General features: G+C 43.9%; 1 protein-coding gene across 7 annotated transcripts in view; it reads left to right on the top strand.

The window, feature by feature from the left end:
- Window positions 1-23,601, top strand: part of IQSEC3 (IQ motif and Sec7 domain ArfGEF 3) — a 145,362-nt gene extending 121,761 nt beyond the window's left edge. The window contains exons 8-15 of one of the 7 annotated variants that reach the window (XM_028746161.2): window positions 346-485; window positions 2,719-2,844; window positions 4,922-5,021; window positions 7,227-7,433; window positions 9,413-9,505; window positions 10,802-10,845; window positions 10,929-11,008; window positions 13,259-13,366. In XM_028746161.2, the coding sequence (XP_028601994.2) occupies window positions 346-485; window positions 2,719-2,844; window positions 4,922-5,021; window positions 7,227-7,433; window positions 9,413-9,505; window positions 10,802-10,845; window positions 10,929-11,003 (785 nt within the window). In that variant the 3' untranslated portion in view covers window positions 11,004-11,008; window positions 13,259-13,366. Of the gene's footprint in view, window positions 1-345; window positions 486-2,718; window positions 2,845-4,921; window positions 5,022-7,226; window positions 7,434-9,412; window positions 9,506-10,801; window positions 10,846-10,928; window positions 13,103-13,258 lie in introns of those variants that run through there. The other 6 variants (XM_028746163.2, XM_028746158.2, XM_028746164.2 and 3 more) reach the window with 6 other exon arrangements.
- Window positions 23,602-23,812: the final 211 nt, after the last annotated feature.

Genomic DNA, 23,812 nt, shown 5'->3' on the forward strand with positions numbered 1-23,812 from the left:
TGCCACCTCTCCGAGAGAGGGAGAAGAGCCTATTTGCATTGTTGATCTTGTAAATATATGTACATTTGAAATTGCTCACAAGCTAGTCATGAAATTGGGGGGGGGGGGGGATGCATTCTTACAAATTTATAGTTATTGCACCTCACCATAATCTCTGATCCAACAGATTTGCAGAGGCGATTCTTCTTTGGCCAGAGCCCTTACCGGGACAGAAATATATGACCATGTGCATTTATCACAGCCAACCATGACTCTATCTTCTCTTTCTCAAGCCTCTGAAAAAGCACACCCCCTTGTAGCCCAGGTTCATATTTTATCTCTGTTCTCATTGTTTATGCTTCACAGGAGTGGATGATGGAGCTGACATTCCCCGGGACTTGGTGGTGGGAATTTACGAGAGGATCCAACAGAGAGAGCTCAAATCAAATGAGGACCATGTAACCTATGTCACCAAAGTAGAAAAATCCATTGTTGGAATGAAAACGGTGAGCCTTTTGCCCATCACAAAGGCAATCTGCGTTACTGTTGTTGCTGTTGTTATCCCTTGCAATCGTGTTTGCTCCACGGTTACTTTTTCCTTATGAAGCTGCCTTGTGCCAGGTAAGACCATTTGTCCTGTTGGCCCAGTATTGTCCTTCTCGGGAATGGGGAACCTGTTAGACTCCATCAGCTCCCATCATTCCTAGCCAGCATGTCAAGGATGGTGGCAGATAGAGTCTAAACCGCGTCTGGAGGGCCAGAGATACAAACCCCTGCTTCGCACTGAACTGGCAAGGCCTCTTCATACAGAGTCTCAGGATGAAGTCTTCCCCATCACATCCTGCTTGTGATCTTTTTAACTAGAGATGTCAGGGGTTGAAGTAGGGGCCTTCTGCATTCGAAGCATGTGCTGTTCTGCCACTGAATTATATGATTAGCCTTCTCTTTCTGACTTACGTTTTCCTTTAATGTGCCCATGTCCTCTTTTCTTTCTCTGCAGTGTTCTCTGATCTCATTTATAATAATTATTTTTTTGCATCGTTACTTCTTTATTTTGTTTGCCCTTGAAAATGGTCTTGAGTACGTCTGTCTGATTTTCCGGGCAGCAATCGTTTTTGCAGACCCTGCCTGCCTTGTAACCTGGAAGCCAAGTCCATAGGAAGGCACAAAAGGCTGAAGGTGTCTCAGGGCCCATCTGTGTGTACAGAGACCACATGCGCCTGGGGTATAGGGTGGTGGGTTCTGCAAAGGGGTATTCAGTTCACTTTTAATTTTAACAAGAGCCCACCTAAATCACACTTCCCAAAACAATGCACAAACCAACATCTTTTGTTAATTGCACTTCTCCAAATTTTGCAGCGCGGTTCTCCAACCTGAATAACGTGTAAAGAAATGTGCATGTTTGGCGGGGGGGGGGGATGTATGTAAATATGCATATATTAGTAAAAATAACATATGAAGTCACATTGTTTTAGGGACGGTTGTTTCATACTAGGCCAAATGCATACAGAAATGTATCAGTTAGAAGAAACACACATTAAAATGCTGACAATTTTTTTTAAGGACTCCTCCCCCCCCTTAAAATTCAGGCTAATGAGGAAATAGGGAGAATTGAGCTTAAAACTGGAAAAAATTGAGAAATCGAGAGAAGCTGAAATGGACAGATTTGTCTACCCCTTCCTGGGAGAATCACTGTGTAGATATTCCTGTGACGATCCAGCTGTTCTCCCTCTGATTTCTAAGCCATGAGCGGTAATTAGTTAGTTAGTCCTCCTCGCCCCTATTGAAATTAAGCTTCAGCACATGTAACTGCATTTTACATATACATTATGCCCCCCCCTTTTCCGTCTCTCTCATCTCCCTGTCCTCACTCTTTTGTTTTCTTTTCATCACAATTTAGACCATAAACTCCTTGAAGCAGAGGCTTGTCCTTTTTTGCTTATGTTATTCTGCAAAGTGCCATCTGCAGTGACAGCCCTGTATAAATCACTCCCTCTAACAGTGAACTCAGGTGGTGAGTGCCAATAAGACTGGAGCCAAAATGGGGCCACTGAGAAACAGAAACAGGAAGGTAGCGGTATGCTTGGAAGGACTCTGAGGTTTCCAGAAGCAGAAAAATACATTTTAAAACGAACAAACTTCTAAACAGTCTGCAGAGGACTATGTGTGCTCAGTAATCATAGGACATTGTGAGTCTTGCAAAAGAGAAAAATGGAAAACCTAGCAGTGGAGAGTTGAATGGCCTGCTGGGAGAAAATGGCTGGGAGGAACTCAGGACAGGAAATGCTCCTTTAATGAGGGAAGATGAAACCTGAAACATTTTGTTGCTGATTCCACTTGTGATCCATAACAATCAACGTTGCCATTTCGTTTTCTATTTGCTTCTCTGCTGTCATGGGGGGTTAAAAACTTGACCACACTTAGCAGACTTTGCATCACAGGCCCTATTATATTTTTGTGCTCATGCAAGCACCAAGGTCTTCCGATTCCATCAGGTGCAGCGAGATATTGCAGTTCAGGGAAAGTCCTGAAATGAATGAACTCTGCCTGCCATAATTGAGAAGCTGCTCTGGTACATTCAGTGCTGTTACGGAGCAGAAAACTTCCTGATGACAACAGGCTGCAGGTGGCGGTGGGGCAAAGCCATTGCAAAGGCTTGCTTGAAGTCATTTAACATGCAATGCTTTGGGGTTAGCGGATAAGGAAGGGGACTGTTTCCACTCCGTCTCTGTCTTCCAGGTCCTCTCAGTGCCACATCGCCGGTTAGTTTGCTGCAGCCGACTTTACGAAGTGACAGACGTGAACAAAGTACAGAAGCAAGCTGCTCACCAGAGGGAGGTCTTCCTCTTCAATGACTTGCTGGTGGTGAGTGGCCTTTAGCCTTGAGAATCACAGCATCGCAAAGGGACTTAGAGCCAGTGTTCAGGAAAAGCGCAGGACACGCGACTCCCCTAGGACTTCCAGGTTGGATTTGATGTGAGGCGTTGCATTCTCCCTCACTTATGAAACTCCCTTCTAGGTAGAAAGGTAGCAATCAGGGAGAAGGTGCTTAGATACCTTTTTATCTGTGATATGCTGGTTTTCCATGGGTAGGAGGTTTGTTCTGCTGGTTGTTTTTTTGCTCAAGGGAGCATTCGGTCATGAAATCACCTACCTGCCTTCCAAACACTGCAACACATGTGTTGTTGTTGGTGGTGTATGTATGTATATGTATGTATTTGTGTAGATAGATAGATATAAAAATCAGTCTTTAATGCCACCTTGTACTATGCCCCACCATGACTCAAAGATTACAATTACAGCACCAGCAGAGATAAGACAACAAAATGAAATACAGCCTTAAAACAGCAAAGGATTTGACACTTTCTAAGATGAATTAGCAGAGTCTTAGCTTGCTATATAAGTTCCATCTCTAAGCAAATGTTCTTCAGGAAGAAGCCCCATAGTCTAGGTGCATGACTGAGAGACCACAGCCTCCCAATACACATCAGACAGTGGGTGGGGCAGGAACAGAGGCTGTGAAGATGATCTTATTGAGCAGACAGGTTCACATGGGAGAAAGAACTCATAGAATAATAGAATTGCAGAGTTGGAAGGGACCTTGAGGATCATCTAGTCCAACCCCCTGCAATACAGGAAATATGCAGTTCTCCCATATGGGGATCGAACCTGCAACCTTGGCATTGTCAGCACCACGCTGTAACCAGCTGAGCAGTGCTGCTGAAAACAAGCAACTTGCATGGAGCCCAAAGCTGAGTTAGGAGCCAGTGATGTGGGCATGGAGCTGAAGTTGTATGCTCCATGTGTGCACTTAGTATACTTGCAGCTACCTGCCGAGCCAATTGCCAATTATTCATGGAAACAAAGGGGCAGGTATGGACTATCTGTGCTTGTACACTTTTGCAAAGTGCAAGCAATAACTTGGTGGATGCACACTGAAGAGAATCCAGTTTCATGTTCCCCTGCGTAGTGAAAGGAAAAGTCATCGCAGAATAAAAACACATCTCCATCTTAATCCATTCTACTTTGTTTCACAGGAGCTCAGTGAAACTGATAAGTTAAAATCTCTGTGAATCTGACAAGGTTGATTTGACAGGACTCCCTGGAGAGTAGGAAAAGAAACACCAAAGCATATTTCTCACTAAATTTCCTATGCTGTACGTTCTGGTGACAGTAATCAGATTTTTTTTAAATGGTGCCGTTTATTTGAGCCAAACTGGACTTGATGCAGTTAGCAATTGCACGGCATGCTTCAAACAAGTAAATAGCGGGCACAGGGGGCATGATCCAGAGCATGATCATGATGGAGGAATAAGGGGGCTTTAACCCCTTGCTGCCACTGCTGTACTGATCCAGCCCCTTCAAAGATAGGTGTTGTCCCTGCAACCACTTAAAGTTTGAATCAGTCTCTCACATGTTCTTCTAGTGTAGATTTTATCAAGGGGTTAGAGAATGAATAATGTATCCCCTTATGAGACACTTTCATGGGCAAGCCATTGCTCACCCTTCTGCACGCAAAGAAATTAAACCTGGGGTTCTTTCCAGACTGACTCTAGTTTCGAGTGGGATTCAATCACATGCTGGATAATTTGGGTGGTGTAATTGCAGTTGATTCCCCGAAAGATCAGGATTTATGCGATAAGGAAAGTGGTGAAAAAAATACATCTCCAAAAACAAATTAGAATGGATTCTCATTAAACAGCCAGCCATCATCTGTGCAAATGTATCGGAATAAATGCCCAGTAAGCAGATTTTCTGTAAGTGCCCTGGAATTATGACCACAGAGGACAAATGCTGTAGCTGAGAGTAACTCCCAAGTGTCCTTCCATGAGGTCACTGTGAGGGAACAAAACTTAGGGGTAGTATTCAACTATGTTTTACTCAGAGAAGGCCTTTGCTGTTGCATCTGAAAAACTCTCTTCATTTCTCCGTCCTCAAACAGATTCTCAAGCTTTGCCCCAAGAAGAAAAGCTCTTCAACGTACACATTTTGCAAGTCAGTCGGCCTGTTAGGAATGCAGTTCCATCTCTTTGAGAATGAATGTAAGTTTGTCACAGTTTTGGTCACTCGCCAGGTGACAATGGAGGACAAGATTTATAGTGTGAATTTTTATACAGCGGTAGTAGCTTGATGCCTTGGGCTGGAAAGATGCGTAGCCTGCTTCTTAATGAGAGAGTGGTTTGAAGCGACAATTTCAGTTTCCACCTGTTACCCATAACCTCTATATTTTGGCACCATGCAGTATTTGTGCAGGCACCTTAGATGTAAAACCCCCCACAAGCTTTTAAAGCTGGGGAAAGGATTTCCCCATTGTGCATTGCAGAGGAGTGGAGCATGGCTTGAAAGGATCCTGTTGCTTTCACCTTGGTGCTATTTTATTTTTTTAAAATGAGGTACCAGTACTCATATAAAAGTATTATGGGTGCCAGCATAAAGTGGCTGCCATTGGCAGGAAAGTAAGCAGTGCCGATACTGTGTACAAGTGAGTACTGTCACACAAAAAAGTCCTGGTGTTTCTTATATCTATATGGCTAGTTTCATTGGCTGAAAACCAAATTGCTAGGTATTTCAAAACTTTAAATTGCTCTGGAATGTTTCCATCTATGTGACATTTATGTTTCACAGGCTTCCCACCAAATATTACCATCTTAACCTTGCTGAGGTCTATTTTAAGGAAAACTCTAGCAAAATCAATAAGCTGGTACCTTGGACACCAATGAAAGTTTAATAGTTGGAACATACAATATTTGTATGTTAACAAGGTAACACATCATCAAGCCACTCCAAGGCTATCCAGGATAATTTAATCCAATACAGTGTTTTTTGTATAAAGCTTGAACAGGGTGCAAACACCTTTTAGGAACCCCACATAGAAATGATATATTATCAGCTGATATAGCAAGCCTAGCTGTGCTCTTAAGCAAGTATTGAAGCCTTAATGTTTTTAACTGTTGTAAGCCCCTTGAGTGATGCAAATGTAACTGCACTGCTTTGTTTTAAATATGTAGCTGGCAAAAAAGAGGCTCATGTATGCTGCCTTTGAGGATGTATCCTCCTAACATTTAACTTAATCTATAGAAACAGACTGTGTTATATGTTATACCAGACTGATAAATGTCTCTTGTCGCAGGTTACTCACAACATTCTCTCTGCCTCTCAATTTCTCCCAGATTTTTGTGGTTCCAAATTACCTGGGTTTTGTCATCAAATGGCACCCACCAATGCAAAAATGATCTGTGATTATTTTGAACTCAATTTCTGCAATTTGGTAAACACTTAGTCGTGTCAGTCACTTGGCGCTTTTCTCAGTGTAGACTCAGCATCAAACTAAGCTCCCATGCCTTCTCTTGGCTGAGTCATACGCATAAGTGAAAGTATGCACTGAAATATTGTACACAATCGTTTTTGACTAGGTGTTTGTTCACACTTGGAAATACTTGGGCAGGTCGTTCCATGCACAAATCCATATCACCACCTGCATTATAGTGCTCAGATGGATGCTTCTTTTTGGTACACATGGAAATGCATATCCTCTTTCCAGCCTGGGCCCTTTCTACCATTGATGTGAGCACTTGTTCATATGCACCACTGCAGAATCTACCCCCCAAAAAAGTGTGCTATTTCAATTTGCACAGCTGCTTATTTGTGTGAGTTACTTGGAAAAATCAGCATGAACAAACTGAGGCGATATTTCATATGCATTCAAAACAAAGAAGTGCAGTTTCAAGAGGTGGCCTATGGCAGACTTATAGTGCAGTCTACTCTGGAGTAAACCTGGTTGACTTGAGAGGGATGGTATAGGATTGCAGCCTTAGAACCCCAACGCCCTCATCCATAAACCAGCTGGGTCCAGACTTTTATTCTGGACCAACCAATCCTCTTGTTTAGCAGGAACAAACCTGGCAGCGTTTAGCTGTGTTTATTATTATACTAATTGGTCTCATTAGTAGGATTATGTAGAAAGCTGCCTTAATAAGTAGGTCAGGCTGCTTGTCCATCTAACCAAGGACTGTCTACTCTGACACAGGACTGTCTACTCTGACTTGGCAAGGATCTTCGTCAGAGAGGCCTTCCCCGTCTCCTGTCACATGATCCTCTTGACTGGAGATGCCAGGAATGAAACTTGGGGGCTTTCTCATCTGCTTTCCCACTGAGCCATGATCTCTTCTCAGAATGCTTCAGCCCTTTTAATGTATAGAACCCACAACACTAGTTTTATGTCCCCTCTCCTCCTTCTTTTTTTGTAGATTACCCACACGGCATCACCTTGGTGACTCCCCTTTCAGGCTCAGATAAGAAACAGGTACTCCATTTCTGTGCTCTGGGAGCCGAGGAAATGCAGAAATTTGTGGAAGACCTAAAAGAGTCAATAGCAGAGGTGATGGAGCTAGAACAGATTCGAATTGAATGTAAGGCTCCCAGCGTGGCCCAGACTCCATGCAGTCATTCTGTCTGTATGTACATATGTCCGTGTCTTGTGTATTTTTGTGTCTGTTGTTAGCAGGGGTGCCATTTCAGATTTCAGGAGGGGGGCAGGCGTCCCAACAAGGTTTAACGGGCCTCTCTTGAATACGTGCAAATTTAAATAAAAATGAATTTAGTCAATATTAAATAAAAATGAAGATATTCAATATTAAATGGAAATGCAAAAGCTGGTGTATTTCAGATTATTTCTGTGATTTTAAAATATTGTTTATGCTACAAAATAATTATAAAAATGTTATCAATACTGGATCATCAGACATCATTTTTTGCAAGTAATGAGATTCATGCCTTTGGCATGTGCATCTAGGGCAAGCCACATTTAATTTTTTGCAGCACTAATTTCTCAGCATTGGTGAGTTTGCCAGAGATAAAATGTTCCTAATGAATAACCAGAGATGGTGTAAACTATCATGGCTCCTTACTCAAAATGGCACCCTTGGTTATGGAGCTGGATGAGGGTGGAGGGCTGACTGTATCTTCTTGGGGTGAGGGGATTTTATTAGAAAGCGAGTGTTTTAAACTGGATTGTTCTGTCTGATGCTGATATGTGAGTACAATAAGCCACATAATGTGGACAAAAATGCACACATTAGGGTAAAGGGTTTCTAAAATGCATCTATTAGTGAAAGTGACATACAAAATGCATTATATAAGGAAAGATTGCTTTGCAAAAATGGTTTATTGGGCAAAATTGCATACAAAATGCATACATTCATGCTAAACTGCTGATGACTTTTCATGAGGGTGTAATTCTCTCCCCCGCTCCCAAAACTGGTGTGGAAATGTGGAAAACTGAACCTAAGTCTGGGGAAAAAATTCACTCATCCTTAGGATGAGCCATGGGAAGGGTGCAGAACAGTTGAGAATATCTGCACTTGACCTTGATAAAACTGACAACTCCAGCATAACTTTATCCATAAAACAGACACATCCACCACACTAAAGAGATACTAAGGGTTTTTAAACATGAGTTGTTCATGTGCTTTGATTTGTGGAACAACAACAACAACAACAACAACATTAAGTGGTCCACTGAGTCCTGAAGTAATTTTCATGAAGTCTGCAGGGTGGGTGTGGGAGTAGAACCACAGCTCTACAAAGTGCATTCCCAATTTGCCTGATAATTAACTACAATGGTACCTTGGGTTACATACACTTCAGGTTACAGACTCCGTTAACCCAGAAATAGTACCTCGGGTTAAGAACTTTGCTTCAGGATGAGAACAGAAATCGTGCTCCGGCGGTGTGGCAGCAGCGGGAGGCCCCATTAGCTAAAGTGGTGCTTCAGGTTAAGAACAGTTTCAAGTTAAGAACAGACCTCCGGAACAAATTAAGTACTTAACCCAAGGTACCACTGTATCTGTCTTGCCTGGATGCACAAAATCCTGCAATGTTCCCCTGTGTACTAGCACTGATTGATACTTCCTACCAGATTCTTCTCTCCCAAAGAATTGCTCTATAGCCAGCTTCCTATAGTGTCTCCCCCTATCTCAAACAGATAGCTAAGGAATGCCCCAAATCTGGCTTCAGTTATTCACAGAGGAGCTGATTACAAGCTGTAGGAATGAATAAATGGATAGTGCTACACAGATGAATAGCTGAGAACTCCAGGGTGCAGAGCTTCATTGCCTTGCCATTCCATTCAGGCCAAATAAATGTTTTTGAATATGTTCATTGTGCATAATTTATACTCGTTGTAGAATTTGTGTTTCCTTGGCACAGAATGTGGATTCCAGGGCTAAAATGTTTAATATTTTTAAAGCACAGAATAGACACATCCATTGTGTGTGCGTGTGCATGCATGAATATACTTTCTCTAACCATTATTTCTCTGCTTGTCTCCTGCTGCTTCCACTTCCATATCTTCCTGTCTTTCTCTCTTGCTGCTCTACTTTTTAGTTCTGTCTCCATTCTCTCTTTAAAAAGATGTTCTTTCCGTGTATCTCAGGGGAGCTGGAGAAGCAACATGGGACAAAGAACCTTTCCTTAAAGTCCAATGGAGCTCAGATGGAAATACAGTCCAAGCAAGGATCTCCAACAGGTTAGTCTGCTTCTCTGGGTTCTTCTTCACTTCCTACCCTGAAGCTTAGCTAATCCTCTGAGACTTGGCATACAGGAATAGGAAGGGCAAGATGTCTTCAAGTCTCTTTGAACCTCCAGAATGGATCCTTGAAGCATGCTAAAGTTGTTTTCTTTTTAAAAAAAACAAGTTATGGTATTTTCCAAAGAATACATTCCATGAGGTCACACTCTCATTATTTCTCTTGCTATACGTTTCTCCATAGTCAGTAGTTCTCCAAATCCAAAATCTGACCTGGAAGATCTTTTAGCTGCCTGTTAGTCTGGAAACTCTGCAGCTATAGACTTCATGCTGATATATGTTGATTGGAAAGAACTGTATACATTGAACTGGAGTTGGCCCAGCAATAGACTGTGTAAGCACAGTCTCTGAGATACTCAGCTGGGTGGCCCAACATGTTTTTCTACCTGAGCTGGAATAGCAAATAAGAAAATCCAACGTGTGTCTTCCCCTATGACTAAAATTAAAATAATAAGACATTAAACAACTAAACAATTTTCATGACACACCAAACCGGCTGCCTGAGGTGGCTATCTCTTTGTGCCTAATGGCAGGGACAGGCTAGTCACACAAGTCTAACTTCTGGTTTCATTATGCCGAAATGGCCAAAGTGAGTTATGTGACTCTTGTTCAGGAAGAAGCAAAGAAGAGAAAATGTTTGTTGTATGAGAGCTGTAGGGATAAATGCCTCTTCCGGTCCTTCTTGTGGTGCCACAAGCTTGGATGAAACTAAGCAGATCAGCGTGGGGCAAAAAATGTGAAGACATTTCAACAGTGTGGTAGCATTTTTCCAGAATCAGATTTCAGTTTTGGTACCCATCCTTCCACTCAGTAGCTAGCTGGGAGAGAAAGGACAGACAGATGCAGAATGTATAGTATATCGAACAGTGTTCAAGAATGTTTTGGGTTTAGAAACTGCTGACCCAAGCAACTCATTCGCCTGATGCCATCTTTGTGCTCTTTTTGGTGTCAGGAGAAGAGCCTTTTGTTCATCCAGACCTTCTAAAAAACTTGTGCAGTCTGGACCTCTCAGTTCTAAAATTTGTACTTTCATTGTGGGATTAGAGTTTTTGTTTCCTTGCTGTATTTATGCTACTTTTGATTTGTTTCATTGATTTTAAATTGTTTTTACACTTATTAATGGTAAACCACCCAGAGAACTTCATGTTATTGGGCAACATGCAAACATTGTAAATAAATAAGTAAATAAATATTGCATTTCATCACTGAGGAAGGGGGTCTCTTTTATTTTCAAAGCCAAAAGAGATTTGGGAGAGAAGGTTCCGGACAGCACAGTGGAGGTAAGTAGAACACACAGCAGCTGAGGTAAGTAATTCTCCCTCAGTTCAGCTCTTCTTACATTCTCTGTTGTTTCTTTTCTCAGGTTTTAATCAATGCCTCCCCTGCCAGACTGACAATTTTACCAATTTCCAGAGATACAATAAAAAGTTACTGCTAGGACGGGTAATACAACTTTCAAATCCAGATTAAACTTCAAAGCATTTTTTTTCAAGCCGTTTCAGTAACTGTTAACACATCCTTCATGGAGCGAGCGCCCGAACTCTGGAGACTAACCTGCTCCTTCCTCATCCCCACCCAACACACTTTCAGGAGAAATCAGAGACACAGCTGAGGTGAACTCTGCTGGCAGGCCACCGCCATCGCAGGACCCCCCCCCGCTAAAACTCACTGCTGTGACCTTTCCCTCATAGCTTCTTCTGCCCTAGACACTGGGCCCTTGTCACAGGCTTCATATATTGAAAGCATAGACCAAACATTTCCCATATTCACTGGGACTCTTTTTAGGTTGAAAAATTAGGCCAATTATTTCCAAATTTGGGGAGGGTTGTTGGAGGAACTTTCTTGCCTGTCCTTATTTGGGAGTGAGGACTCTGTTGTAGGAGTCTTCCTGTGGATCTCAGCTCACCAAGAAAGCTGTCATCTGGGAGAGATATCCAGAATATTTCGTTTGCCCCAGCTTTGTCCTTTCCCAAGCCTCTTTCACCAAGCAGATAGCTCCATCTCCCTGCAAGTGTTACTTGCCATAGGGGCAGGAGCTGCAGTTCTTCGCAAACAAGCGTTTCCTCAATCAGCCTCCATTTCCAGCTCCAACTCCTCTGTCTTGCTGATTAGGCCTCTTTCCACAGAGGCCATTTTACACCCACACCCCAGCTTTCTGTTCCACGGCCTGGGAAAAACCCAGCTGCCACAGGTATAATTCCTCAGACCCAGTTCATGCTGGTTTCATAAACCCTATTTCATTACCCTGATTACATTCCTGCTACTGGGGAGGAGGGACGGGCATCTCCACGGCCTCATATACAGCTGTTGGGCCTGCAAACATTTCTCCATAAAGGGTTTTCAGTTCAGGGATGCAAAATTCCAAGGAGACAGTTCACAAACATATGTTCCTTCAGGTGATTCCAGAATCAGGCAGACAGGGCCCCAGATCCGTCCATCATGGAAGAGACCCTTCTCTTCCCATTCCTATTTTCCTCCTCCTCTCCTGGGGAGCTGTGTCCTTCTGAAACTCTTTATTCTAGGAGTTCTCCCCCTTGTACCATAAATAGCCCTTTCCACAGGGAGCCCAATTCCAGCCTAGTTCCTGCTTTCAGTCTAATGTTGGGAAACCCTGTGGGCTTTCTCTTCAAAGACACTTCAAGCCCTTCTTCCTCCCCTCTCCCTCTTCTTCCTCCTCTGCAGAAGTGAGCATCTCCATTTTCTCTGAGACTACCTGATCTGCTGCCATTCCATCAGATTTCTTTTCTTTTCTTTTTTTAACCATTGTACAAGCTAGATGGGTACTTTTTTCCTTTTCCTTTTTGGCGTGTGTAAAACCATTTCCTTTCACTTGCAAACCATCGAGTGGATCAGAGCGAGCTGCAAATTTGCTGAAATATGTCAGATTTCTGCTTTTTCTCTCTCTCGTCCCTGTTCCTTTTTTAATTTTCTCCTTTTGTAAACAGATTAGTGAGTCATGTGTGCACCTTCCTGCTTGGAAAGACGGGAGCTGGGAAGAGCTCAAGTCTTTCTCTGAGCATCAGCCAATCTCATTTTTTTTTCCTCCTTGCAAAGATGTGCAACCTCAATTATCCTCCCCTCTTTCTGCCTCGTTGGCCCATGGATTGCATGATGATTCAGGGTTTCATAGGAACTCTGCTTGCAGAACAGAGCTCTGTCAAAGAGGGAACTTTATAACTACAAAGCAAAAATAAGAGAGTCCTTACCTCCAATTGCTTTCTTTCTCTTAAGTACCATAACAACAGGAAAAAAGGGGAAAGGGGGTGTAATTGACAAAAAGAATAATCTAAGCAATAAGGCTGTTCTTCCTGGAATAAGAGGCAGTTGGGACCAGGCCATTAGCAGCCTTCATTTTGTAAAGTTAAAATCTCTCCCTGACCTGCTCAAAGTGCCACAATTTGATTGCATTTGCTCAATCTGGATAGTTGAGGTTGTGCTGTATGTGGAAACAGCATCACCGCCTTTGCTGTAATGGGGATCTTTATTTTCTAGAAGGAACTTTTCAGGGGCCGTGCTTGTGGGGAGGTGGGAAAGAGGAGTGGAAGGAGGACCATGGGGGAGGAGGAGATTCAGGGCTGTGGTTTGGGGGGGGGTGTCCATTGATGGAGGGTGGTCGGGTAAAGGGCAGCCCATAGCAGGAGATGGGAAGAAGTCTTGTAACATTTAATGCTTCTTTGACTGTTTCTAAACTAGGTGTCAATTCACAACAGGCTTCAAACGTACCAGCACAACTCTGTCCCGGGGCTCGAGAGTGGAATGCAGCCCAGCACGCATCCTAACATGCCGCGGGAGAGGCTGGAGACAGCATTGGTGCCCTCTTACCCTGCCTCGGCAGGGACACTTGTACAGTGCCAGCAGATTGTCAAAGTTATAGTCTTGGACAAGCCGTGCCTCGCTCGCATGGAGCCGGCCCTCAACCAGACTCTGACACGCTACGTGTCCTCTGATTCCTGCAGCTCCACCCCCTTGCGCGGTCTAGGCAGCGGGCTCCAAGGGACCCCGGTGAAAATCATCCATCAGCCCCCGCTTCCGCCGCCGCCGCCGCCCTACAACCACCCGCACCAGACCTGTCCCCCCAGCTCCTTGCTTCAGAGGCGCCGGTATTCCAGCGGCTCACGCAGTCTAGTGTAGCAGCTCCACCAGCACTAGCCAAACAGCACAGACTTAACCATGGGACCCTTTTTCGGTCTTCAAAGAAAAATCTAGTTTGTGATTTATTTTTTAGTAAAACTGAAAAAAAAAACACGAGAGAGGGGGTCGGGGAAAGGCATGCGAGAAAAGCAAATGATAATAATGAAGGATAAGTAAACGACAGGTTGTGCAACAAACACGCCGTTATGGGACTTAAGTTGGTTATCGTATCTCCTGGAATGATTGATTTTGTTTGTGAGGGGCCAACCTGTGGAAACTGCCTGAGAGTTTCTGAAGATGTTTCCTGACCAGCCTTCCATCCATTCAGTCGTGTACATTTACCTCCCTTCCAACAAACATGGCGCTGTTCTGCCACTGTTTCTGACAGGCGTTACTTGGCTTTCTTTGCTCTTTGTTTTCCATTCCATTTCCTGTCTCTCTTTCCTTACCTCTTCAGCTTCTTTGTTTTCTCACCATTCCCAGACCATTCCCAGGTTTCTGACCAAAATTGACTTGAGTTCCCTTATGGGGAGAGCACTGACTTTGATAGTCCACCTTGTTGGGGTCGAGGAACCGCTGTGGCTGCTGCCGCCACCACCACTGCAGCTTGCGAAACTGGAGCTGGAAACCTGTGCCACTCATCACACTTTCTTCTCATTGCCTTTTGGGGCTGTCTTGTTCTCCCACAGCAAGCTGGTTGGAAGAGGAAAGCCAGAGAGAGAGAAAGAGAGGAAGGGAAAGTGGAATTTGGAGACTGTTGTTCCCCACCCACCTCATGCTACAGCTGAACACAAAGATGGCCTCACTTTGGAGATTAAAAAAAAAAAAAACCCTTCTGCATCGTACTCAGAAAACTTTGCTGGATGCCATCAGAAATGCACCACTTGTAAATACACATCTTTATGGTTTGATGCGTATGAACCCTGCTCACTAAAGGAAGACCTGGGCAGCTCTGGGGAGGTTTGGGTGAAGGCAGAGAATAGATCTCGAAATCTTCCTGACATGGCCACTTTCTCAGATTGATCATCTTGACAGGCTGAGCCTTCTGCACATTTTTTAAAAAATTGTGTGCGTGTTTAGTTATTTACTGTATTTATGTCCCGCTTTGCAGCCTGTAGCAGGTCCGTGAGGTATCTCACGAAACAGAACAGGGTTAATTTGGCAAAAGGAAGGCTATCCCCACCCCTCAGAAATTCCCACCACTGCCCCCCTTTATAGGCTCTCCACTAACGTTTGTGCTTCCTTCACACAGAATCTGTATCTTTGGTGCACAAACAATTTGCAGAACCTCCAGTGACTTTGGGCTTCGTATGACATCCCCAGGAAAGGAGGGCAAAGAAGGCATGGGAGAAGCAGGGTAGCAGCTGCATCCATCCCCCTGTCATGCCACGAGTGTCCCTGTTTTAGAGCAGATTCCAGGTTCTCCTCTCCGCTTTCATGTTTCCTTTGGCCTCCCTCTATCTCATACGTTATCCTGAATCAGCAATAGATGTTCATGCAGGCAGGGAAACACATCATACATGTTGAGTCATGCTTTGGACATTTCTGTGTGCTCGAACTTCTGACCTTAACCTGCCTTAGTGTTTCCAAGAAGATGAAACGAAATCCTGTTTGCCGAAATGGTACGGAGGAGAGGCAAGGAGCAACTCATTATCCAAAGCCTCTTTTGTTTTGCTTTTATGAACATGTAAACAAATCATATTGTAGTGAATTAAGGGTTTGTTTATTGCTAATTATTTGTATCCCACCTTTCAGAGCAGGCTCTGATACTGTCTCACTGTAGCCAGCCATGTAAGCACAAACTCATTAGCACCAGGTTGGTCCCTTCTTCGTTCTTTCCTCATCTCTCTCTCCACCCGCCCCAAAATATGGCAAGGTGGGTGGGGAGTCCCAGAGGGAGGAGATGAAAGCAGAGCTCAGCTCCTCGCTGTTTCCAGAGATGCTGACGTGCAGAAAGATGGTATTAAAATGGGCTATGGCTGTATTTTTAGAAAAAATACCTCCCCGCGCGCAAAGATGGGGAGGGGGGAAGTGGTATTAATTAGCTTAAGGGCTTTGCTCTTGCTCACTCGTATTTCCCTGTGAGGCTTAAGAAGATCAACTTTAGGATTTGGAAATAGGGCAGAACAAGTTCTAAGTCTCTTATTTATTTATTTTTAAAGACTGTGTGCGTATGTGTGTGTGTGTGAGAGAGAAAGAGAGCTTTGGGTTTTCACTTCTCATGTGAGGCAGAAACACAGGAGTCAGCAGATTTGGTGGCAAGGCTGGAGCCCTGCTGCAGCGGAGAGGCACCCATGTAGCACCATCGAGTTAGAGCTACAATGCGACGTTATGTCAAGTGGTTGCTTACCGCACACTTGCTGCTTTGGGCATTATGAGGCTTATTCACATGAGGAGGGCCTGAGGAATAAGGCAATGCCTTCTATACCTGGTTTTATGGCCCAGTAGTGGTTCTTTAACACATCCAACACATGGCGTGTGGGATGGACACAGGCTTTCAGACCTCTTCCAGGCTACACCCCCACTTCAGCCTTGGCCCTTCTTCACAGCCTCCTTATGTGTGTCTACCTTGCTGGAATCTGTCCCTGAACTCTTAACAATGCCTCTTGCTTGCCCAGATGTATGGTGTAGCTGCGGATAGAAACAGGCCTATCATAGAAAAGTTAGATTTACATGGGTTTCTGCACCAGCTTTTGCCTCGGGCCCCAACTACCACTGGCATCTAGGAGGTTGGCCAGAAGGGAATGCATCCTTCAGGATGGAAAAGGTTCCCCGCCACTGACTTAGATCAAAATGTTGTCGCTGAATGGTGCTAAATTTAGTTGCAACTGCATTCATATTCTTTCTGTGTGCGCACGTGTCTTTAAAATCCCTACGTAAGAAGACCCCTGCTGGGTCAGACCAAAGGCCCACCTAGACCAGCATTCTGTTTCCTCAGTGGCCAAACAAATGCCCATGGAAACTTCCAGAACATGGCTGCCATAGCACTCTTTTGGTCATGTTCTCAAGCAACTGGTGTTTAGAGGCCTACTGCCTCTGATACTGGAGCTAGTGTATAGTCACCATGATTAGTAGCCTTATCCTCTGTGGATTTGTCTAATCCTCTAAAGCTGTCCAAGTTGGTGGACATCACAACTTCTTGTGGTAGCAGTTCCATTGTTCAGTTATGTACTGTGTGAAGGAGTTTTTCCTTTAGTCTGTCCTGAATCTCACACCTTTCAGCTTCATTGGATGAGCCAAGGTTGTAGTATTATGAGAGGGAGAGAAGGATTTTCCTTCCTGCCCACTTTCTCTGAACCAAGGCATCTTTCTTGGTTGTGCTTTGTTAAGTTTTCATTTTCAAGTCAGACTAGCCCAAGATCAGTTGCTGCCTGAGGTGCCGAATGCCAAAGTCAAGTCAAGTTATTTTGGTATCTGAGGCAGAAAATCTCACCAGCACCCCTCTCCTTCTCTGGCAATGAGAATTCAGCAGTAATAAATTAAGTAACTAAAGATTTTCTGCTAGAGGTGTGGGAGAAATTCGATTCAGCTTGCATCTAAAGGCAAGCCTACCAAATTCAAACTTTCTGAAGCAATCCAAGAACAGGAACACAGCTGTCCTTCAAACTTCGCACTTATCTGAATTTTGTAATGCAGTTCTCCAGCCAAGTCATGGGTACAAAATTGCATATACTGTATGCATAAAAAATGCATACATTGCAAATTGCTCCAGAAATGCAGAGAATTGATTTTAGGATTGGGAAAATGAGAAACTGCAAGAATCAACTGACAGAGGGATCCATTCCTATTTTTATGGCAGCCAAAAATCAGACCGCCACTCTCAGGTTGCCTAATGGGAGGGCTGTCCCTGTTTAGTATGCCTGCTTTGGCCCTGTTGTCACCCGCGTCCTGTTACCTGTGTACACACCTGTGTAGCCTAGGTGTGGCCTCTGAGGCAGGAGACATGAAGTTGCAAAATTAAGAATTAAAGCTGAGCTCATACACACCTAAGAAGCTCCCCTCCCACAGTACTGGTAACCTTTAAGGGGAGAGGGAAGAGAAATGGAGGCAATATACAGTGTAATGTGCAATTCAACCTCTTCCCCCTTAATGGAAAGCTTTTTGCCAAGAGGGGCAATGATGGAAATGTTTGGGTCCAGACCTTTAACCTGGCTCTCTGTTCAGAGCATCTAGGAATCACTGTCAGTTTCTCTTTTGGCATCTGTTGCAGCCTTGGAAGGCATGTACGTTTCTGCACAGTTCCTTAGTTAAAGCATGGGTGGGTCGGTGTGTTTAGATAAATAAATTAAATTTCACTTGACATTTAACACAAATTGGCTACAGAAACCTTGAAGTATTTGATGAAATAATTGTTTTTTGGATGAAATATTTATGGCAGTCTATGAAGTTCCGAGAAGAGAGAGAGATCAGGGTAATTAATAATAGATGTGGGATGATGTGAAGATATGCTTCATAGGACGTACTGCCTCAGATGTCAATCTCTCCCCTTCCTCTATTCTGTTTAATTTCTAACTTGAAAAGTCCCGGAGATTGAGAATGACTGTATTAAAGTATCAGATCATAGGAACATAAGAAACTACCTTATACTGAATCAGACTCTTGTCACACCTAGTTCAGTGCTGACTGCACTGACTGGAATCAACTTTCTTTCTTTCTTTCTTTCTTTCTCTTTCTTTCTTTCTTTCTTTCTTTCTTTCTTTCTTTCTTTCTTTCTTTCTTCTATTGCCAAATAGAGATAGAGATAGAATAATTGAATTGTAGAATTGGAAGGAGCCACAGCGGTTATCCAGTCAAACCCAGGAATCTTTCACCTAATGTGGGACTCAAACCCACAACCCTGAGATTAAGAGTCTTGTGCTCCTATCGACTGAGCTATCCTGCCTCATTCTCCCCAATCCCAGCTTGCTGCGCTTTGATTGCTTGATTGGCCCTGTGAGCGGGTATTCCTGAGCCTTTGGGGGTGGGGGTGATTTAACAGGTTTAAGGTATCTAAGATTTCCTAAGCACTGTCCATTTATTAAAAGATGGCAGTCCCCAATACAAGATGGAAAAGCCAAAACACATGGGGAGGGGAGGGGAAAGCAAGCATTGGGAGCAGCTGCTCCTTCCTGGGATGATGGATGGGACCAGTTTGGTCTCTCCGTTGCCATGACGTTCTTCCTGGGGGGTAAGGTGTGTGTGCAGCCTCCCAGTGGCCCTCGGGGGGCAGGGTCCAGAGTATGAATTCTCTAAAGGTCAGAAACAAATCCATTCACCAGCAGCCCTCTCTGGCATTTTATTCTTATTCCACACACCCACACAGTTCCCTAAACATACAACTTGCAGGGAGGAGGAAGGAAAAGAGCAGCCAATATTATTTATAAAAAGAAAGTTTCTGGCTAACTGCAATTAAGTACTAAGGCATGGTTACCAGATTTTTTTCAATGAATCCGGGAACACTTTTTTTTTGAAGCTCAGTAGCAACAGGGAGTCAGTAGTGGGGATGGCGAGGCAAAAGACCCTAGGCCCAAGCACACATACATATTGTATAAAGGTGCAAAGACCTTCTTTTGCACCCTGTGAAACATAAATGCGCAGTTTTTTAAAAACTGGGCAACAGCACTCCACAAGCCCATGACTCCTGAGCCTCCCCCAATCTCCTGCCCCTTCCTCCTTTGTTTTGACTGATTGGGGCAGACTCAGGAGTCACGGCAGGTGGCTGTTGCCCAGTTTTTTAAAAAAAAAACTCTGCACATTTATGTTTCACAGGGTGCAAAAGAAGGGTTTTGCACCTTGCCTGGCAGAGAAACCATGCGCCTTGCACCCCTCCTGGGCAACACCCACCTGTGACTCCCAAGCCTCCCCCGATCTGTCAAAACAAATGGGGCAGGAGATCTGTACCGCCGGCCATCATTGGTTTCCCTTCAGCAGTGGCAGCAAGCAGTGAGCAGCTCCTGAAGCCAGCCAGAGCCAACTGCGCTACCAGGCTGGCTCCGGGCTGCTGAGGCTGCCACTACCACGTTTCCCAGGGACAAATTTGCAAATTTGGGGATATTCCGGGGACAGAATTTGTCCGGGCACAGATTTGCAAATCCAGGGACGTCTGGTAACCCTATACTAAGGGCATGTTGGTAACAGACTTTGGTTTTAGTCTTGGCTGATGTCCCCCCACCCCCGTTTCTCTCCCACCCCCAAGTTTGATAAGTGGGGGGGGGGAGTACAGGCTGGAACCAGAGATGACCAGCCAAAGCAAAATTCAAAGGAGAGATTGTAGTTCATAATGGCTAGGGGATTTCTGAGCAGGGAGGATGCTATTATCCAATCTCCCCTCCTTCCTGAAATTATTCTCGGCCCCTAATTGCTAGTATTATTATTTCACAAATTTCAAGTATGTTCTAGGGCTTGCGGTCCTGAGTCAAGTTAAACCCATGAAAAATGAGTGTATAAAGGCTACTATGAGCTCAACACCATGTGTAGCTCAAGCTATTGAACCAGAAAATGTTGCCCTCATTTACAAGGGTTGGGCCTTGATTTCTGTACAATTGTTTGGAGTTATTTTCTATGTGAAATGCTTGGATACTAAATCACTCCAATTTGGAGCACTGAAGGCAGAATATCAGTGCTTGTGAACCAAAGAACCATAATGAGTAACCATGTGGAATGCCTATCTCTACTTATTCTAAATGGTTGCCAGATACTTTCTGTTATAACCAACTGTGTTTAGTTGTATATGCATATTTTACAGGCCATTCTTAAATCTTGAGCATATCTGGGTCGACCTAACTTAGCCTTCCCCAACCTCATGTCCTCTAGATATTTGACTATAGCTCCCATAATTCCTGATCATTGGCCATGATGCCTGCAAGTGGTAATCCAAAATTACAATCCAAAATGTGGGGGGGGCACCAGGTTGGGGGAGGCTAGCCTAGGCAGATATTAGTCATAGCCATTAGAGAAAATGGCAGCCATAATATAGGCAAGTGCGTGTTTTGCGTTTTGCTGAGCAGTTCTCGAAGCTAGCTCACCTTAATTTTCCCTGGGTGAAACCAAAGACACATTGTTTCCAGTTATGCTCAGTGTACACCCCAGATCAGCCTTCCATACCCTGGTACCCTCCAGATTTTGTGTATCACAACTCCCATGATCCCTGGCAATTGGACATGTTGATGGGAATGGGAGTCCAGCAATATCTGGAGGGCTTCAGGCTTGAAAAGACTGCCTTTGCATGAGCTTCTAGATTACTGTGGCCACACCGACATGTCTTCATGTTTCAGGACTGTGTCATATGGAAGTGTGTGGTTTAGGAAAGTCATGAGATACAGTACTGAAAAAGAGAATCAGGCATATCCCATCACCTTCAAAATTGAGGTCTCGTAGTTCCATACTTACACTGGGAGTTTCTTGAGGACGACACACAAGTATTTAATTGGAAGTCCATGTTAATTAAAGTCTGTGTTTAAAAGGCCACAATTGCCTGGTTGGTTAGCTATTAGAAAATGTTCACACCAATGCCCTCCCAGATACACAACTGCAGTCTGTCTGATCTCTAGTGTTGTGTGCCGTTAGGGAGATGGGAGTTTAAAACATATTAAATGAGTGGTGGATTTCGGAACCTGATGTGCCACTTGCTATGTGTGATGATGTTGCCCAAAGCAATTCACAGACTTAGGCGATGGCGTTTTTTCCAGTGGTGAGAACAGCAGGGATCTTTTGTGGTCACAAGTTTAAGCAGGGAGCTTTGCTTGAAGAAAGTCTGCAAGCCATGCCACATTGCTGACAGCTGCCGCTGCCTTTGGTTTATCCTGTATTTTAAAAAGAGAAGCAAACAGTTGTCTAGAGAAATAGTCAAGCTGGGGATGGTTTGCATCCATGCAACACTATGGAGGTAAGCATGGAATAATCACCCACTAAGGCTAGAAGATGGTCATGCATTCTATAAATTAAAGACCTTTAAGATCCATCTCATCATATTCTTAGGCCATAACACAGCACAGGGTTATACACACACTAATTTCAGCAGGATGTAAGTTCATATATTTCATATATTTATGGATTATGATCTTTGTGTACAAGTCACTCTTGAACACTTCCATCCCAATTAAGTAGCTTCCTAGCCTTAATTTAGGAATTGGCTACAGTAGATTAATAAGCATTTCCAAAATGAAGGACACTCTAGAACAGCCTTCAAGAACCCGGTGCCCTCCAGATGTTCTGGACTACAACTCCCAACGGCCAGCCAGCAAGGCCCAAATGAAGGATATTCTACAGCCTTCACCAACTAACCTAATATACTTCAGATGTTTTGTACTACTACACCAGTCAGTACAGCTATGCTTGCTGGTGCTGATGGGAGTTGTAGTCCAAAACACACAAAGTTAGCAGGGATGGAAAACTTCCAGACCTCCAGATGTTATTAGATTACAACTCCCTTCGTCCTTCACCATTGGGGCTCATGGGAGTTGGAGTCCAGCAAGAACTGGAGAGCTGCAAGTTTCCCATCCCCATTGAAGAGCTACAACACCTGAAATAAGGAATGCCTATTAAGTAATGAGAGCTGGAGAAGAGTTGCAATAACATGCGCCTTTTGCATAACTTTTAACATAAAGGATGTCAGTTCTACACTACAGAGTTAACCTGATTTAACATTAAATTCCTCCTCCTGGCAACTGTTAGTCTGTAAAGTGTGTGTGTGTGTGTGTGTGTGTGTGTGTGTGTGTGTGTGTGTGTGTAAGGGGCACCATTTCTGGGTCTCTGGGAAGGGCCTTGATGGGTAAAGTCTGCAGTGTAGATAGGCTTCCAGGATTATTGCAGTGGATATGTGAGTGAGTGATCCATCTGGCTCACTATTGTTAGTCACAAATGTAGAAGGACCTCCAGCGTCTTGGATAGGCAATTCCTCCCCAGCTTCTCCATGTGATATTGTTTAATCAGCGAAGCTGCCGATAGTGTCTGGAGAATCAATGTAGGGCAAAGGCTCATTTACTTTTTCCTCCCCTATTTGAAATGTAAAATAAATCATGATTTGAGCCATTACTTCCTGTCTATTACAGTGTAGTATCTTGTAGGACATATTTTAAAAATGCATTTTCACCTTGTTTCCCCCACCCCCACCTCTTTTCAGCTCCTAAAGATATATGTGTGTGCGTTTAGGCTTCAGACTGCAACAGAAACATCATAGTTTTTTCTCCTCAAAGAAAGCAGTATTAGTCACTAATGGCACTAACAGCTTCCACTCCACAGCCGTGTTATTATAGGGACCGGTGTGTTCTTTTGTAGCCTAACCTTCTTATAACCATCACATAATACGGTTGGCTTTGACGCAGCACTTCTTGGGAATTTAGGGGATATCTGAAACAATCAGTGTCCCTTGGATCTCTGGATTTGATGCCTGCCAGGAAGATTCTGCCTTTAAAATAAAAATAGACGCAGCAGTTTGTGGGGTAGGAGAGGATTTTCAACATGTTGCTCTGCCAGGCCTACATAGTATATTCCATCTCCTGTGAACCCACCAACAAGGCCAGACTAGAACTGTTGATAGTAGTTCTTGAGTGTTACTCTAGTGGCTGCTAAGCCCATTGTCTCTTCACTGCTCCATGGTTCAGAAGCTTTAAAGATCTCTCTGTTTTTGTTCCTTTCCTCTCCACTCAGTTGTCACTTGGCACATCCCACCGAATCTTTCTTTCTGTTCTCCGAGCAAGAAAACAAATGTTACTTACCTGTGTGTGTAGGCTATTCGAGAGCACCTGTCTGTCCGTCTGTCTGTACCTGTTTCCTGCTGTACAAGAGAAGCTTCCTTTGGGAACAGCGGTGTGCTCACATCTAGCAAAGACTCCAAATGGCTAATATTTTGTAACAGAAATAGACAAGATGTATTTTATCTGTTCAATTAATAGAGTTTTAGAAATTATATTGAGATATGTCACTTGTGCAAATCTGTCTTCTTTGCCTCCACCGTGTCCTGTGCCCCCTCCTTCCCCAACACTATTGAATGCACATGGGCTGGGGGGCTTACTTTGAGTAACAAATCTTCGGTGGCACCAGGATTTCTGTGCCCAAAAGGTGGTGGTCTCTCTCTCTCAGTTTGGACAATGCTGGTCACCCTCCTGGAAGCAGCGTGTGGAAGGGTGTTCTTGAAAC

Source organism: Podarcis muralis, chromosome 10 (genome assembly GCF_964188315.1).
Source record: "Podarcis muralis chromosome 10, rPodMur119.hap1.1, whole genome shotgun sequence".
Classification (NCBI taxonomy): domain Eukaryota; kingdom Metazoa; phylum Chordata; class Lepidosauria; order Squamata; family Lacertidae; genus Podarcis; species Podarcis muralis.